General features: G+C 34.6%; 1 protein-coding gene across 5 annotated transcripts in view; it reads left to right on the plus strand.

Annotated features, from left to right (window-relative positions):
- The window catches only part of LOC113412787 (VPS10 domain-containing receptor SorCS1), a 432,049-nt gene that overhangs the window by 336,594 nt on the left and 77,094 nt on the right, over window positions 1-18,361 (plus strand). For all 5 annotated transcript variants that reach the window (XM_087964588.1, XM_087964591.1, XM_087964587.1 and 2 more), the window contains exons 9-12: window positions 5,087-5,266; window positions 10,365-10,511; window positions 16,289-16,391; window positions 16,997-17,073. In XM_087964588.1, coding sequence (XP_087820714.1) covers window positions 5,087-5,266; window positions 10,365-10,511; window positions 16,289-16,391; window positions 16,997-17,073 — 507 coding nt within the window. The remainder of the gene's footprint in view (window positions 1-5,086; window positions 5,267-10,364; window positions 10,512-16,288; window positions 16,392-16,996; window positions 17,074-18,361) is intronic.

Below are 18,361 nucleotides of genomic sequence, written 5' to 3' on the forward strand. Positions count from 1 at the left end.
GGGATTTTAGTATAGAATTTTACTACTGAGACAAAGTAACTTTTTCTCTGGATTTCTTGTCTTGATGTTTCTACTGGTTTAGGTAAAAGGAAATAGTAAAATATGATGCCTTTCATGTGGTCATAGTGAAATAATTATTCTAGGCATCAGGCAGCAGCATTTGAAAATGCTGACTTGCAAACCTCATTAAGATTATCATGCATAATAACTCCTGTCAATGGATGTTGGCTATTATCATTCATTTAGTCCATGGATTTGGATTAAGAATGATAAGCATATAAAGAGGTCTATTTGGTGCCAGGTACTTTGGCATTTAGATATGCCCATCACTCTCAAACTATAAAAAACATCAAGAAATGTAGCATCTGTATACGTTTAGTTTCAGCTCTTGCTACTGTACAAATAATAAAGTTGTACAGATATAATTCAATAGAAAGATTCAAATACAAAAGTAGTTATGTATACAATACATCACTTAACACTATCTGACAAATATATTATTTTCTATTGAAAATGTTAAATAGATGCAAAATGTTTCATTACAACACTGACTGTTTTAAGTTTCTGAGATAAAACTTTCTATAAATATTTGGGTTCCAATTCACTGTATTTAGTTTGAAAATAATTTGAAAAAAAAACTGCACTGAGAAATCAAATATTGGTTCCTACCAACTAACCTAGTTTAGAAGCTTTCTTTCTACCATTAAAGAGCTATTGTTAATTAAGTAAACTCCTAGAATAAATGTATTTATTGCAACATTGTCGGCCATCTTTTTTCCCAAGTCTATTTGGATTGATGCATTTAATCAGAAAGACTAACAATCCCCTGGCTTTACTTATACAATCAGTCATAGCTTGGCTTTATTTCTGCATGGCTTATTGATTAGTCTATGATTCAATGCAAACCAGAGTGTAAATTTCATAAGCAGATTAAGAATGTTATGTGAACCAGCCATTTTCCAAGGGAACATAACTAATTGTCTGCAAGTAAAAATAAATAATGATTGTTTTATAGCTTGTACATCAAGATACTTGTCTTTAAGTTGATAACATCAATACAATATTATGTTTTAATTGACTTTTTAAAAAAATTATATTAGATTGCTTAGACAATAACATTCCAAAATAATTTTACATAGTCATTTCGTGACAATAAGGAATAAGGAAGTATGTTAGCATAAGAGACAGACAGAGACAGAGAGACAGACAGAGACAGAGACACACACAGAGAGACAGAGAGGGAGAAAACAAGGTACATTTTCTGTAATTATGGAAAGAATCATTTTAATCAAGTTATGAGGGCAACAGAAACTAGTATGCTAGGGAAGAAAAGTGAAAAAGGAGAGTTCTTTCTCTAAAAAATAAACTCTCAAAATAACCTACGGTTTCAACAGCTAGATTAATTATATCCTAGACTGCCTTCATTAAATTTTCAAAAAGTTTACATTCCCCATATCAAGTGAGCAAAGGGGAACTTGCAATTTCATGGTGATTCAGAAAGCGCAAGACTTTAGTTCTTTTCATATGCCCAATTCAAATGATGCACATAATATTGAGCTTTGTTTCCTCTTTAGGAAAGTGCAAAGGTCAGATAAATGTGCTGCATGTTAATGTGAACTGTCCTTCAGTGCTGAGGCTGGGATATTTTCAGGGCTAGCGATACCACATTTTTCCAGGCAGGCTTAAAACAAAGCCATCATGGTTGTTGTCAGGATGGAGGCTGGGGGTTACACCCATTAAATTTGAACCTGCTTTTCTTCCTTTCTTTTTTGCCTTTTATCTCCCTCTCCCAGCCTTCTCTTCTACTTAACTCCTCTATGTCAGTGGGAAACATGTTTCATGGCGTGATTTGCCCAGCAGAAACAACAGACAAATTGCTGAATCTGACAGAAAGAACAAGGGCGTTATTATGTAGTGCACTTGAGTAGCAGTTGTTGTCCATGACAAGTTTGCTGACAGTTCTTTTGCCTAGTAAAATATAGACTGAGAAAAAGAAGAATGGTGGAAAGAGTGGCAGATAAACAATGTACAATCACAACTACCAGGAATACTAAGTATTGCTTCTCAAAACTGGTTGAATACACCTAGAAGAGAGAAAGAACTTGGTCATCTATACAGTAGAACCACCAAACTCTGCAACTGTGAAACTGTTTTCTCCTTGCTTTTTCACTATCTTCAAATTGCAAATATAAGATCTTAACAGAGAGGTGGAGCCAATTATAAAACTGTTTAAACCAATTATGATTATAAGAGCTCAACTTCACATCTTGCTAACCACTACACAAAGATGCCCCATTAACATCCCTTCTTCCCCCCAGAGGCAGTTTGGACATATCTTTAGTTGTTTTATCAACAGCTGTCTTTCATCTTTTGATGTTGTTTTGCTAACAATTTAGAACAGACTTAGAATAACTTTATTGTCACTTTAAATGTACATTAATCAGCATACATTAAAATGAAATTTCGTTGCATACAGCTCTCAAAGGATCACCATCTCTAATATATACTACATAAACATGACAAAAATATAAGTAAGTAAGTAAGTAAGTAAGTAAGTAAGTAAGTAAGTAAGTAAGTAAGTAAGTGTATACCCACATATATTATATGACACAGAGAAACAACACATTCTAGTTTGGATGTATAAATGTACATGGTGAGAAAAACAAATCTTGTGAGTTTACCAGACAGATGATAGAAGGAACAAAACTGTTACAGAATCAGGTAGTCCTGCTAGCAATACTTTGAAACCTGCTCCCAGAGGGGAGCAACAAAAGCAGACCGTAAAGTGGATGTGTGGGGTCTCCAACAATGCTATGAGCTAAAAGCACATAACACTTATAAACAATAATCCTGAACAACGGGAAGCAAGCTTCCTATAATTTTCTCCACTGTTCTTACCACTCTCTATATGGACTTTCTATCTGAGGCACTGCTGCCACCAAACCAGTGATGCAGTTTATTAAAATACTCTCAATCATGCCTCTATAAAAAAAATATAGTGCCTCCTTGATATAGTCAATGATGTGGTCAGGATCTGGCAATTGGTCAGATCTCATTAACCATTTTAGGTTGCTGAGGACATATCTCCCTTCCCAGATCAACAGTTTCCAGGTCCATTCTGCATTTGACAATAGGAGACTCTGATTCCTTCAAAAATCATTGTTCCTCTGTACTGCCTGTAATCATCCAAAGCTGCTCCATGGGATTATGAGATTTCAAGAAGAAAGAAACATCTCTCTTCACTTTTATTATCAGCTCTGACAGATATTCCAAGTATAGCAGGTATTGAAAGGTGGCAAGAGAAGAAGACAGGCAACTGTTTATCCAACATCTCTTTGAGCCCATGGATTAACCATAGAATCAGAATCTTGCAGGTAAAGTTAATCTCCTCTTCACCAGCACCTGTCAGTAAACTGTGTCCCCACCCCACCCCGGGAGCTGACAAGGACACCATGAAGCAAGTGAGTTTCCATTTGCTAAATTCCTATCTGGTTACAAATTATATTCAGCCCGAGTTAACTTCTGAGCACAAACTCAACCAAGTGCAGAACGTACATTGCCTGTGTTCATTAAGGCTAAACAGACTTTTAGCTGCTCTTTCTATTTTAAACAATGCATCCTCAATCTCCCAGCAAAGTAAATACAGGACTGTCACTCTGAGGTTTTTTCCCGGGGGGGTGGAGTGGGTGGTGGGTTATTGCATGCAGAATCTTGGGTAGTATGATCTATGCCTGATGGTTTTGGCTCATCTTATGACGAAGCCTATTCTCTTTGTCTTTGCAGCAGATTACTGATCATATAGGTTTGGTAAACTTTACTTCAAATATTCAATCACAGCACAGAGATACACAGTACTGCCTGTCAACACAGCATTGTTGGAGACCCCACACATCCACTTTACAGCCTGCTTTTGTTGCTCCCCTCTGGGAGGAGGTTTCAAAGTATTTCTAGCAGGACTACCAGATTCTGTAACAGTTTTGTTGCTTCTATCATCACAGTTTCTGAAATAAAACATAGATATGTGTTCTGTCTCGCCTTTCCTCTTTCCGAAAAGATGAAAGAGTACAAACTCACACAAACACAGACAGGCAAGCTGGCTCAGACTTCACAGAGTTAATTCTTTGGAACTGATAATATTCTTGGCATTCCAACATGTCCTGCCTGCCAAGTCCGAACTGATAGCAAATAAAATTTTATTCACAGAAAATCAGAAGACGCTGCTTAGGATCGAGCCAACACTCTTCCTCTTTACTCCCTGTCAGGGGCTGCTCTGATATGCCTTCCTCCTGATTAATCTCAGGCTGTTCCTCTCGGTTGTCTGATGGAACCTGAGGCATTACCAGGGAGGAAAGTCCTGGGGAGGAAGGCATTGCCAGACAGGAAGGTCCTGGGGAGGAAGGCATTCCCAGTTCCTCCTCTTCATCTTCCAGGTCCTCTTCCTCTGACAGCATAGGCTCGGGAATCGGGGCCACAACAGATATGTATACACATACATAAATGTAAAAAGCAGACATGGACTAATCAAAAATGGAGAATGTAGACTTATATTTTGGGTGATAACAAGATAATGCCATACTGTGAAGTTTTTAAGAACTTTGTTTTTAAAAAAAGAATGTTTATGAGTTACAGTAGTATAGGAAATTAAATGAAATGGATTACAATTAAATTCCACAGCTGTGGTGTAAAGCAACATCAAGTTTATGAAGGCGTGAATTTACTCTCAATTTTAAATACAATAGATTGGATTTTTTTTGAAAATCCCCATCCATAATGCAACAAGAGTCTTAACTGTAAATTTTGACATTTTGTGCAACAAATACACTCATTTTCATTACTGCTATACAATACAATGACTAATATACATGCTCACTTATGTGATTTCATTTCATTATAACTCTGCATATATTAGCAGAACAAAGAATCTGTAAAATATGGATATGTGTGTATGCAAGTAAATTGGTTTGGATGTCTGATTAGATTCAATAATGATTGTGAGTTTGGCTTCTAGAGGATTACCCTGCCTTGTCCTTGGAACAGTGACAAATGAAATGCCAACCATAATGTCTTTCCGTGCTTTCTCCCTCAGGACATGCATCTTATCAGCACTGATGAGAATCAAGTGTTTGCTGCAGTTCAGGAATGGAACCAGAATGATACATACAACCTTTATATCTCTGATACCCAGGGGATTTACTTTACCCTGGCTTTAGAAAATGTCAAAAGTAGTCGAGACCTAGAAGGCAATGTGATGATAGACCTGTATGAGGTATGTGAAAACAGTATGTATTTTCATCTCATGAAAATCATTAGCTAAGGTTGAAAGTGTCCTTGATCTGTAACTGGAAATTTAATTGGATGTGTAGTGTAATCTCTACGGGGAAAGAATATACAAAATAATATTTCCCCGGAGTTACATTAATCTTTGCAATCAGTATTATATATCAATATTACATATCAGTGCACAATTGTAGTACTGATGTTGATTTGTACATCTATAGATAGCTTTCATCAGCACTCACCTCTACCTTCACCCCTAAGACAGGACAAAAGCACATTCCGATCAATTGCATTTAACTGCTGAATATATAGGCAGCTCTTAAATATTTAGATTTGCATGAAGTGATTTCTACACGCTTATACGTTTCTTCACCTAAAACAAAAATTGAAAATCTTTTCATGTGTTGATGAGTGGTAGGCCAAAAATATACGTGCACAAGCTTACAGAGTTGTTTATTCTACCTTGTTACTTAAGTACACTAATTCTCTCCTTACTTCTGCATGAGGTACTGGCATGGATCTAACTGAGCACGGGTCCCATGTTTCATTGTTCAGACACTCTAGAAATGACCCAGAATTTTTTCGAAGAAAAGTCATACCTGAGTCTACCTACATGCACAATAAAGACTACCGTTGTACTTTCCCCACCAACCTAGTATTTGAAAGGATACTTTTGTGAACATTAAAGAAATTTTGGTGGACTGATTGTCTTGACATCCTATTTTGAGCAACTATAAATAGTAAGCACTCTCAGTAAACCTGGAGAAGTCTTAAAGGTCAGTGTTTAAAAGCAGACAAGTGTGGGTGAATAAGCAGGGCATTTCTTGACTACAGTGAAGAAAATTTCTTTCACAACGATATATTAATCCCCTGTGAGCTTTGGCAAGTTGTTGAAAAACTGTTATCTTCTATTACCATCAGATTAAGTAGTGGTTCCGCTGCATTATGTAAAGATGTCCTATAGCTCAGAGAGAGGGAGGGAGGGAGAAGAAAGGGAAAGATAGAAAGAAAGCCTTTGTTTTATGAAGCTGGTATTCATAGCAGTCTGGATTGAAATTGATGTGATCAGACTAGTCATGTCGCATCTGTTGATTGCCTAGATAGAAGGAATATTGGCTGACATTGAACTTGGCAGAAACCATTTCCTTCACTCTGATTTCTCTGGCCAATTGCTAAGATTGCTATGAATGATGAGCATGTAAGAATAAATGAAGAGAAAGAACAGGAAGAGGAAAAAAATCAAGTAGAAAAGATAGAAAATAAGTATATGTGTAAGACGTATAAATGTCTATATGGGTGGGTTATTTATTTTATTCTTTATATTTTTTTCTCTTTGACTCTCTGTTGAATATTTGAATGAATATTCTGATTTATAATGAGCCATTCCTTTTAATTCATTCTACCATTTTCACTAAGAGGCACAATTGGGTAGGGATGCTACTTTTTAATAATACACATACTTGAAAGAGCTATTTGGAGACATATCTAACAAGTGTGTAAGGATGTTTGTTACAGATGGGGCTAGGTATAGTGGCATTGCTCACTACATATTTGTTTTCCTTGTACTCTGCCCTTGCCCTCACTCAAGATCTGGTGTTTATCCAGAAGATCTAAAGGAAAACTATACTTGAATCTGCAAAGAAGTAGTGCCGTTGTACATGACTCTGCTGTCCATATACTCACTTTAGACATCACTTATATGTGAAGACATCTTTTCTATTTAAAGCATTTTGAGATACTCTACCCGATTATTAACTATTAACAAGGAAAGTTTTTTAAAAAACAAAAATCAGTTTTTAAATACAGTATAACATTGGAGTGATTTTGTTTTTGCACTAAAATATGTATGGGCTATATTCAACATTCTCATGTCATAATGTTCTTTGGTCATGATGTTTAATTATAATTATTGCTCAATCATTTAGTAACTTCCAACACTTTGATGGACAATCATACTCAAGAACTGTCTTTCAGTAAATGAGTTCTTCTCATGCTCATGATATCAGTAATGGTATATAGGATTCAGAGATCCTGTTGATCTTTTTTTTTAATTGCCATCAATTTTTGCGAACTTCAAGACTTTTTCCAAAGTTTTAATATTGCTTCCTCTTTATGTATGCAAAATACTTCACTATCCGTGATTTCCTTACCTGTTTTTTTTAATCTGTTATTGAATGATATGTTCCTCTTACTTATCAAGGTACTCACAATAATTTTATCCAACATGACAGTTCAAAGGCATTAATTTTCTTCATTCAAATTTTTAAATGATACAAATTTTACAGACATTTTATAAGCAAGAATACCATTCCATTAATAATCTGTATCTTTCTAGGCAATTATTATTTTGTTTAGATTTGTCACAATCTTTTGCCTAAGTTTCCTTAATTCATGCTCAGTACTTTAAGAGCACCAGCTTGCGAGATTTTAAGCAGTTTTGCTTGTATTTTGTCTACCCCGTGAACATTGTTATTGACAATACTTTCTGAGGCACATATAACTTTATTTGCTAAAAGTTACAGTTCTACATTGATCACTGTACCTTTGTATAGATCAGTGATTCAGGATTTTTTGTTATAGTTTTACCACATATTTGTGACCTTTCTTTCTTGCCTTCAGTAAGCATTCAGTAAACATGTGTATTATATTTTAGCAAATGTGAAATAACTTCTTTATATGGGCTATTATCTGAAATAAGGGTGCAAATTTAAATTTCCAGATTTCATTACTTTTAACATGGAAAAGCATGTGTATGCTTTTATTACTTACCTACAACCCTAAAAAATAATAATACGGTGCCAAATGCTAATTAAAACTGCTTGGTATCCCATCAAAATTTTAGATCAAGCAGAAATCTTTGTACTGCCTTTCCTAGAATATGTCCTCATTTTCTATTTCCTTTCACCTTCCTTAAAGCTAGACTTTAATAATTGAAGTTTAAGCACTGGTAATATTTTCTAAAACATACATAGCTGTTGAATAATAATTAAACAACAATGGCTATAAAGAAAAAAAACCTCTTTGAGAGTTTTTAGCCATGTCAAGAAAGCAGTTTAGGTTGTAGTAATCAGAAATTTCCTGCTGAAAGACAGAAGGAGTCTGTCCCACCCAACTTACTCTTTCACTGAAGCAGCAATTTACCCAAAGGCAGAATCTCATGCTGCTGTAAATATTGGGTAAAAAAGCAAAAGATTTATTTGATCTTAAGGGAAACTAGAGATATTGGAGTATTGATTTTAAACACATAAACAAAGTCAACCTTTTCTGATGAATGAAAGTTATTTTTCATTTCTTTTCCTTTATCCTTTCCACTTTTATTCTCAGTGAAATGAATTGTTCTGAAAATTTGTGGACCATTTCTCCTAACCTGTACATTCTTTATTTCCTTTGGAATTATGGATATGTCAAACCAACATAACAGGAAAATATCAGATTGTGAAAGTTTATCATCAGTTGTTTGCTATCATTTCTAATGGGAAAAATTGTGTCATTTGCTTCTTTCCATTGCATTAATTAGAATTACTATATAAGACTTGATGACAGTTTGACAATTCATGATAAAACAAGATATAATAAGAGGAAAAAGTGGCTCTGGATATATTTCCTTATATACAGTGGTGTTAACGGAAGGAAGAATCAGACAAATTTATGAAAAAAGAGTTTCCAGAATCTATTAAAATAAATAAAATAATAACTAATGCTGTGCAGAAAGATTCTATTGTTGTTGTTTTTCCTACTAGGTCTTTCAATTTGCTGAAAATTATTTTACAATAAAACATACAATATGCACCATCAAACCATAAAAACAAATCTATAAAAACTGGTTAAAAGTAAATTAACATCAAAATGAGGGGAAAAAATAAAGCTTTTTACTTTCACATTTACAAATTGAGCAAGCAAGCAGTTTAAATATTGAAACTGGATAACCATATAAACATATAAAACTGTTTAGGTTTCATTTTTACTTTGAATTGTATTTGGAGCCAATGTAACAAAGTTTCCTTGACTATAGACACCAACTGTCAAGTAATACCCAGGAGAGCAGAAGAGCCCTCAAGTGAGGAACCTGCTTCTTCTGAAAGAGAATGATCCCCATCTAGATCTAAAATAATAGCAGATATGAAGCCAGTGTTTGCGCTGGTATTGACTTCTCCTTGTATAGCAACTCCAACTATCCATCCATTCATAATGGGGTGAAGCCATTGCAAAATAGTGCCATCTCTACTTGCCACCCTCCAAGTGGCCCAGAACAATGCCACTGATAGTATCAAACACCCCTGAAAGGTCTAATAGGATAAAGAGAGCTCACCTCTCTACCTTATGGGTCTGAAAAAGGTGATCTATCAAAATAACAGTCTGGTTTCTGCCCATTGCCAGGCTTGAGCCACAACTAAAAAAGAACAAGATAGGTATGGTCTACTCTGCAACTATTGTAATTATACCTTTCAAACTTTTGTATAAGATTGGAATTAGGGTTATATAATAAAGTTAGCAAAAATGGCTTTTCTGGGAAGTGCGCAATATTATCTCCTTCAAAGGAACTGATACTTTCCTTTCTCCCAAAGAGATCCCAAATGCAGACATAAACACACACACACACACACACACACACACACACACACACACACACAGAGAGAGAGAGAGAGAGAGAGAGAGAGAGATATGCACACACAGATATCCCTATCTACCCAAACACAGGTGAGCATGATTTATATGAAGGTGTAGAATTTATATTCAAAAAAACACACACTTTTTTTACCATTTTACAAGCTTAAATAAAACTCAGATGATTGTGACCGCTTTGTCCCAGTCACCTCATCAAAATCTACACTGTTTTTTTTTTTTTTTTTTTTATGTTCAACCCTGCAATGCCTTCTTCTAACCTGTCTGAATCCACAGCACTTTCCATCTTATTTTTTTTCCCTAACCTCTGGTAAGTAAGAAATCTTTTGATGCAATTTTCACCTCGGAGCCTGCTACATATTCATTCTGCATGCTGGTTCTAAAGCTAGATTTGACAGGTACCAAATGCACACACAATTTGTGTCAAATTTATCTTGTTTTTCAGCCATGTCAATTTCTCCTAGGTAGCAGGGATAAAGGGAATGTTCTTGGCTAACAAGAAGATTGACAACCAAGTAAAAACTTTCATCACCTACAACAAAGGCCGAGACTGGCATTTGCTGCAGGCCCCGGACACAGATCTGAGAGGGAACCCAGTTCATTGCCTACTAGTAAGTGATGGTTTACGGGCATGGGGGAGGGGGAAACTCTCTTCTTATTATACAGTGACATAGCCTCTTTCCCCACAATTGTTTTTGTTTTTAAAGTAACTTTTTAAAATGTTTGAGATGAAAATGAACTTATTTTTCTTTTCACTGAAAAATGAATGTCTGTTCTCGAACATTGAAAAAGAAACCAGATCATTGCCTCCTACCATAGTAAGTGATGATTTAGGCATGAGGAAAGGGAAAACCCTCTTATTATACAGATTATATATGAAAATGAGGTTATTTTTTCTTTTCGCTGAAAAAGAAATGCCTATTTTGAACACTTTTGTCCAACACAGATAGCCCTCATGAGTCAGGGCAATAAGATTGCAAGAAATGAGCCATTTGTCTAAGCAAATGGACTTGCTATATTAATTTTTTGTGGTTAACCATGGAATAGAATGCAGATAGGATTATCAGGATAAATTGTTCCCTTCATAAAATAGTATTATTCGTTGGAACCCAGGAAATATGCCTTCTCTGTTATAATTCCTATTCTCTGGAACAGCATCCCCCCAGAAATCCATTTGGATCCCACCTCAATGACATTCAGAAAATAATGGAAAAATTAGCTGCTTTCTCAGGCTTTAGGGCAGAATTGTGCTTGGGGTTTTTAAGTGTCTTAGAATAGAATAGAATAGAATAGAATAGAATAGAATAGAATAGAATAGAATAGAATAGAATAGAATAGAATAGAATAGAATAGAATAGAAGACTTGGAATGGACCTTGGAGGTCTTCTAGTCCAACCTCCTGCCTAGGCAGGAAACCCTACACAACTTCAAACAAATGGTTATCCAACATCTTTTTAAAAACTTCCAGCATTGGAGCATTCACAACTTCTGGAGTTGTTCCACTGATTAATTGTTCTAACTGTCAGGAAATTTCTCCTTAGTTTTAAGATGCTTCTTTCCTTGATTGGTTTCCCCCATTGCTTCCACCCATTGCACCTGCCCTCAGGTGCTTTGGAAAATAGTTGACTCCTTCTTCTTCGCAGAGGCAGCCCCTGAGATATTGGAACACTGCTATCATGTCTCCCCTAGCCCTTCTTTTCATTAGACTAGACATACGCAGTTCCTGCAACCATTCTTCATATGTTTTAGCATCCTGACCCCTAATTTTATACAATTTTTATTGTTATACAGGTAGTCCTGACTTACAACAATTCAACAGTTGTAATGTAAATGAACAGTTGTACAACAGTTCATTTAGTGATCATTCAAAGTTACAATAGCATTGAAAAAAGTGACTTTTGAATTATGACAGTTTTTCACACTGCTATTGCAATATCCCCATGGTCATGTGATCAGATTGTCTCATATTTATGAGAGTTGCCATTTCCCAGAGTCATGTGATCACCTATTGTGGTCTTCTTACAAGTAAAGTCAACGGGGAAGCCAGATTCACTTAACAATGGGGAAGTCAATTAACAATCATCAGACTAACTTAATAACTCCAGGATTCACTTAATAACTGTGGCAAGAAAGTTGATAAAGTGGGGCAAAATTCACTTAACAAATGTTTTATTTAGGAACAGTGTGCAGCCTGCAAGTATACAAAAGCAGAATTTATTTTATTTTTGTACCAGGGGCAATAAGATAAACCTAAAAAGGCTGGAAGAGGTGCTTTAGGGAGTTATGCAAATTACAATATACATTTAATCAATGTAGCAGGTCCTCAAAATTGTTTTGGCACATGCATGTTAACATACAGTGAGTAAAGCAATAGTGGTGAAAATATTAACATTCTTGAGTTAAACAAGGAGTCTAAGAACATTCCTGTTAGGATGTTGCTTTCTTCTAAGTATCCTTGATGCCCAGTGGTTTATTATCTTTTTAATGCCCAAATTAACATTAACATGTAGCTGATAGTTTATTTTTGACTTGAAAAGTGTGTTTGATGAAAAGTAATTTGCTTGCCTAACAATATTATTTTTATATTCATATATCACAGCAAAAATGTTGGCTGTCAGTCACACTATCTGAATTTCTTTCCATATCATGGGTAGGATCCCTTCTAAAAAGGAATCAAACAATGGGAAATCCATCTTTTAATTTCTACCACAAGCTATTCACTTAGAAACACTAATCACTTTATTCTTTCCTCTCTCAAAGACATACAAATAAATATTGCTTTGTTGTCAGTTTTCTAGCTCTTTCCTGTCAAATGAAAGGTTTTCTAGCTCTTTCCTGTCAAATGAAAGAAACCTGATCACAGCACTTCTTTTAGGTAATGTGTTCAGGCAATTTTAAAGGAAAGGGTCAAGGTACCATCTGTCACTCTTTCCAAATGGAAAGAGTGACAGATGTACCTTGACCCTTTCCTTTAAAGAGATCACAACAATATGGGTCCTGAACAAATCATCTCACATGAGATAGAATATTAGTGAGGTTGAACTTGGAAGAGATATGTCAACCTTGGAAAAAGTCATTCTCAACTTCCTCCTTTTTTCTGGCTGGCTCCCAAATTCTGAGACCATTGCCTCTTCCCTAGAAGGGTTTGTCTGAAATCTTGTGAATCATACAAAATATTTACTGGAGAATGGATAGTCTCTTTGCCTTCTTTTTATTGTTGCAGTACACCTCTTTTAATGCCATATGATGCATATGTGCAGAAGAGTAAGAGAATTCTTCTACTACCCTTGCGATCAATTTATAAAAATAAAAAGGAATAAAATAATGGGGCAAATGTCTTTCTGATATATACTATAAATGTTGGAGAACATGGACAATTATGTAACTTTCAGGAGTTTACCTTGGATTAGGTAGCTAGTGCCTTGGTTTAACTTGAGGAGTTGCAGCCAACATGCACACAATAAAATGTTATAAATCTGGCTTAATATTTATGTCATATAAAAAATAAGCATGTATATATTTGATGTATCTGATGTATATATTTAATGTAATAATGTAAATGTATTTAGTGTTGCCTGATTTTGAGAGGCGTAACAAAATAACATTCCAGAAAAAACAGCTATGTTGAAGGAATGATTTCTGTGAATATTAAAGTGTATTTATTTCATTTAATTCCAATTCTGAAATTGAATAGATTACCTTTGATCTAATTAATGCCCTTTCCTGTTGTGCCTATCCTCTAGAACAGCATCCCCCTGGAGATCTGAATGAGTCTAGCACTATTGGCTTTTTGAAAATCATTAAAGAACTGAATGTTCCTGCAGGCATTTGGGCCAGAAGGTTAACTGAGCCCCTTTGTCTTCGTGGTTTGAAAGCTTTTATTTTGTTATAATCTCAGCCATGTGTAATAGTATGATTTATGTATTTTATTTTATGAACAAAGCTGTTTGTTTTTATGTTTTAGCTTTCAATTTTTGTACAACTTCCAGCATCATCTTTGACACAATTTGTATAAATAAATAAATAAAATGGAGCAAAAAGGAATCAGCTTCCCCAAAATAAGCAACCCATACATGCACACACATACAAATATCTAATTATTGGAGATTTATTTGGAATTTCTTCATCAGTCTTCCCCTCTCTTGAGCTTATCCCAAGTGCTTTTTTGGTGGCATGAACTGTAAATTTGTATTTGTTGCCATAGTTAATAGAACCAAAACAACCTCTCAGAAAATGAAATTATGATGGTGGAATAAATTGGAAAGTTAAAGTCCAAATCTCAAATCTGAGCTATAAAGCAAACTGGCTTTCAATCTACATTCATATATGCATATCCATTATAATATTTATCTTGGAGAAAGCAATATTATGAAACCTGCAGGAAGGTAATGATAAATAGTAAGCCAAACTAATAAAATCCATGGCGTAAGAAAATGCAATAAATTAGCCAAAACTAATTTACAGAAATAATATTGACACTCCCCCATTGTTCTACCTTTGCAACCTAACTTTATTTCCACTGAGTTTATACATTATATTTTATTATAATCTTTATTTTGGAAGGACTCATTCCTACAACTACAATATTTTCTCACTTTTCCCCTTCCTCTTAACCCATTCATCTTCATATAGTTCTTTTGCTATTCAGTCCTCATGAAATCTCTCCCTATGACTAAACTATTTAACTGTGCTAATATTGGTCACTTTTTTTATTCAGCTGATATTCATTCAGCACATTTACCTGTGTTTCATTATTTACTCTGTTCCCATTGCATTCAATGTACTTTAATGTTTGACCTGACATATCTTAACAGTCACTTCTATGTTACAAAGCAAGCAGAAACATACTGTTATACACAGCCCTCTGTTTCTTTCAACTAACACTCATTCCTTGCAACAGACCATATATTATCTAGTACCTTTGTATTATCAATTGCACATATTACAATTTGTCAATTTCACTATCTTTAGTAAATGTGCTATGAAAATACATGACATTAATCTCTTTCCTCCAATTTTCCGCCATTTAATATAAAGTGCAGTTTACTCTTAATTTGAAGGTTTATTAATTTATTAATATTTATTTATTAATATTCCTCACTCCATTATGTAGTTTGATATGCACTGAAAATGATCAGCTTCTCAACTAATGTCACCTCCATATAAATCTATATGTGTATTCATTTTCTGACCAATTATGTGTAGTGGCACCTAAATACTCCTTGTTCATTTGATAAGTTGAATTATTTACTATACATTCCATTTTAATGTGGATTTTACTTTTGTCTTATATCATTCCAGTTGCATTTAGGAACTTTCAACTACATGGTCATAGAAAACATTTTCTAATTCAAGCCACTTCATTTGTCATAACCAACATGTGCACAATAAGCTTTGTCTCACATAGTCATACATTCCTTAATACTCTTCTAAAGAAGAAATATCTGATCTGTGTATTCTCTGCTTGACATAAAACTACACTGCATTTCCTACATTTTTCTCTAAACCACCTCACATATTGTAATATTTCTACATTTGCAGCACATCCACACTGTAATGTTTCTGTACTTAGAGCAGCCTTACCATTTTTAACATTTTCACAGCATTTGTGACTTCCTTTTCATCATTCATTTTCTTGAACATTAACATTTAGAACATTCATTTGAATTCTGGTCTTGACATATTACTGTCATCCAAGTACAGATATCTAAAAACTCCTACCAGCATTCCATCACTTCAGTTTCATCCTAAATCATCTCTTCACTTTCATGTTCAATTCCATTCTCTCTGCTGGAGACTCCTTATTTAGCCCTTTTCATCTACTTCTACATCAAAAACTTGCATTTTCTTCAAACCTGAATTGCAAGGATTATATATGGTTTATGTGAACATAAAATTAATGGGAAGGAGAGTCATTCTGATAAACTAAACAACCTTTCTCTGCCAACAACCAGTTGCTTCTTTTCAAATTCCTTCTCATGCACATAGTAGATAAATCCTTAAAACAGTAATATGATAAAGAATTGTAATTTCTTGATTTTTAACTAAACCTAAGTTGGAGAAATCTGAACAAAGACACTACTTTTGATCCATCTGTATCACATTATACTACATTTTAAAAGTCAGAGCCAAATAGGCTAAGGAAGGAGGGGAAAGTGGTCCTGCTGTGTGACTAACATCTGGTAGTCAGATGCTTTTGAATATTATGGATTGTGGATTTTTTCCCCAAGGTCTTTGTAACTTGGGAATGAATGCAATTGTATAAAAGCACTTGCATTACAATAAAAATACTGTAGCTGTATTAATTTCTTCAAGATTTATGCTATGCTATGCTATGCTATATTCTTTCGAGTACTGATTAGGATTTCCTTGTTTGTTTTCTTTCAAGCCATATTGCTCCCTTCATCTCCACCTGAAGGTTTCAGAGAATCCTTACACTTCTGGTAATATTGCCAGTCGCGATACAGCTCCAGGTATCATCGTAGCCTCTGGTAAGAAAGATTCCATGCTATATAACAAAAGCCTACAATTTCTTATTATTAAGTGCAACATAAAAGTTCAAATTTTCAACTTGTGGTTCAAAGGTGACATGAAGTAATAGTTGCAACCAAGAAGATCTAGTTTAATTTTTTTTTTTTCATGAACTCTCAAGTTTGGCCTGAGTCAAATCACTGTGTTTCATCTTCTGTCAGCAAAACAAGGAAGGTAACAAAATTGACTTAACAAAACATAACAAAAAAGGTGGGAACTATTTGTTTTGTGATACCCTTTCTTGCTGGTTTGTGGCTATGAAACTGAATCTTGACATCATCTAAAGGACAACATTTGTCTTACCTTTATTTTTTAAGGTTGGTGCAAGAATTGCAACATGATTAACTAAGTAATATATATGATAATAATAAAAATAATATATATAAATATATATAACATCCACACAAACTATTGATAAATTAACATTGTTACATTTTTCTGCTTTATAATATAAATTGCATCCTTAAGTCATCACTGTTCAGCACAATATATATTACTAAAAGCACAAAGATTTCAGTTTTCTTTTACATTTAAGTTTTATAGGTTGGGGTACTTTTCTTTACAGGTAACATTGGATCAGAGTTGTCAGAAAATGATATCAGCATGTTTGTTTCGTCTGATGCTGGAAACACTTGGAGACAAGTGAGTAGCAATGAAAGCAAAAAGTGGTCAACTGGGGGAGGAGAATAGTGTGAAATACCTCTAAGGAGCAGTTTATTGGAGCATTTTACTTGATTGTGTAAAACAACTATTTATCTCCATAAAGAGGCTAATTTTCTGTTAGCCTCCACATTCCAGTCCTCATAAAACAGAGGATAATGTGGACTGGAAGCAGATAATTTCCCCCTCAGCTATCCTCTCTTCATTGAACTTTGAACATGTGTTGATTTTGGGCCAAAAGTTAGTAAATAACTAATATACGGTATCTATGATTATTATATTTAGTTGGTATTTTGTGTGCTTGAATTTTGTGTGCCTTCCATTGTTTTCACATATTCCCTTTTTCTGATAGACCTGTTTATATAATTAATGTTTGGCTTAAATTATTGGTTGAAAAAGGGAGCTCATCCTATCATAGTTACCCCTTGAGCTAGCATAAAATTTATTAATTTCTCTATTGTTTTCAAAATACTTTCCTTTTTATGCTTTAAGAGGTAGGCTGAAGAAAAAGCCCTGAGTTTCCGTCTGACTAGTAGCAGCCTATCTTAATTACTTTTTACCTTCCAAGGGGAAACTGTGAAAAAGGGTCTGACAAGTAAGATTATCAATAATCACTCTTCATGTATGTAAGAAGACCAAACTAGAATCCCAGTTTAGGGCATCTGTTCCTTTTTTGTACAATTATGAATGTTACCATTATAGATATTATATGTTATTGGAAGAATCACATATTTTCATCCTGCATAATATCCTTTAGCAGGTACCATGGCATCTCAGTAGTTACTTTTTAGTTTACTGTTATTTAATTCATTTCTTTTTCCTTTTATTTAATCCTACTGTCATTGATTTATGACAAGAGGAAAATGTGGTTCATCATTTACATGCTATTGTGCTGTTCATTCTCATTTACAAAGTTATACTAACTTAATTTCCTGGTTACAAAACCTTTGAAAAAAGATGTTGTAGTGACTAAACAAGACTTATTCAGTTAGATATGTGCTTTCTCCTTCCCATATTTCACTCAGGCACCAAAAACTCAAAATCTCAGATTTGTAAGTAAGGAGATTGTGTTGCTGCTTAAAAATGTCTGGTGACAGCAAAATGGGGGTGGAGAGTGGGTGGGTGGGTATGTAACTAAATCCTTTCCCATTGGCTAAAGAAAACAATTTTGTATTATAGCTTAAAAAGTGGGAGGAGTGAAACTAGTGCCTTACCCAGAAAAACCTCCAAGCAGATTCCTATAGCCTCAGGATTCTTGAGCCTTGTTCTT

The sequence above is a fragment of the Notechis scutatus genome, chromosome 4, assembly GCF_049901735.1.
Source record: "Notechis scutatus isolate UNSWTSFEM ecotype Mainland chromosome 4, rNotScu1.2, whole genome shotgun sequence".
NCBI classification, from domain to species: Eukaryota; Metazoa; Chordata; class Lepidosauria; order Squamata; family Elapidae; genus Notechis; species Notechis scutatus.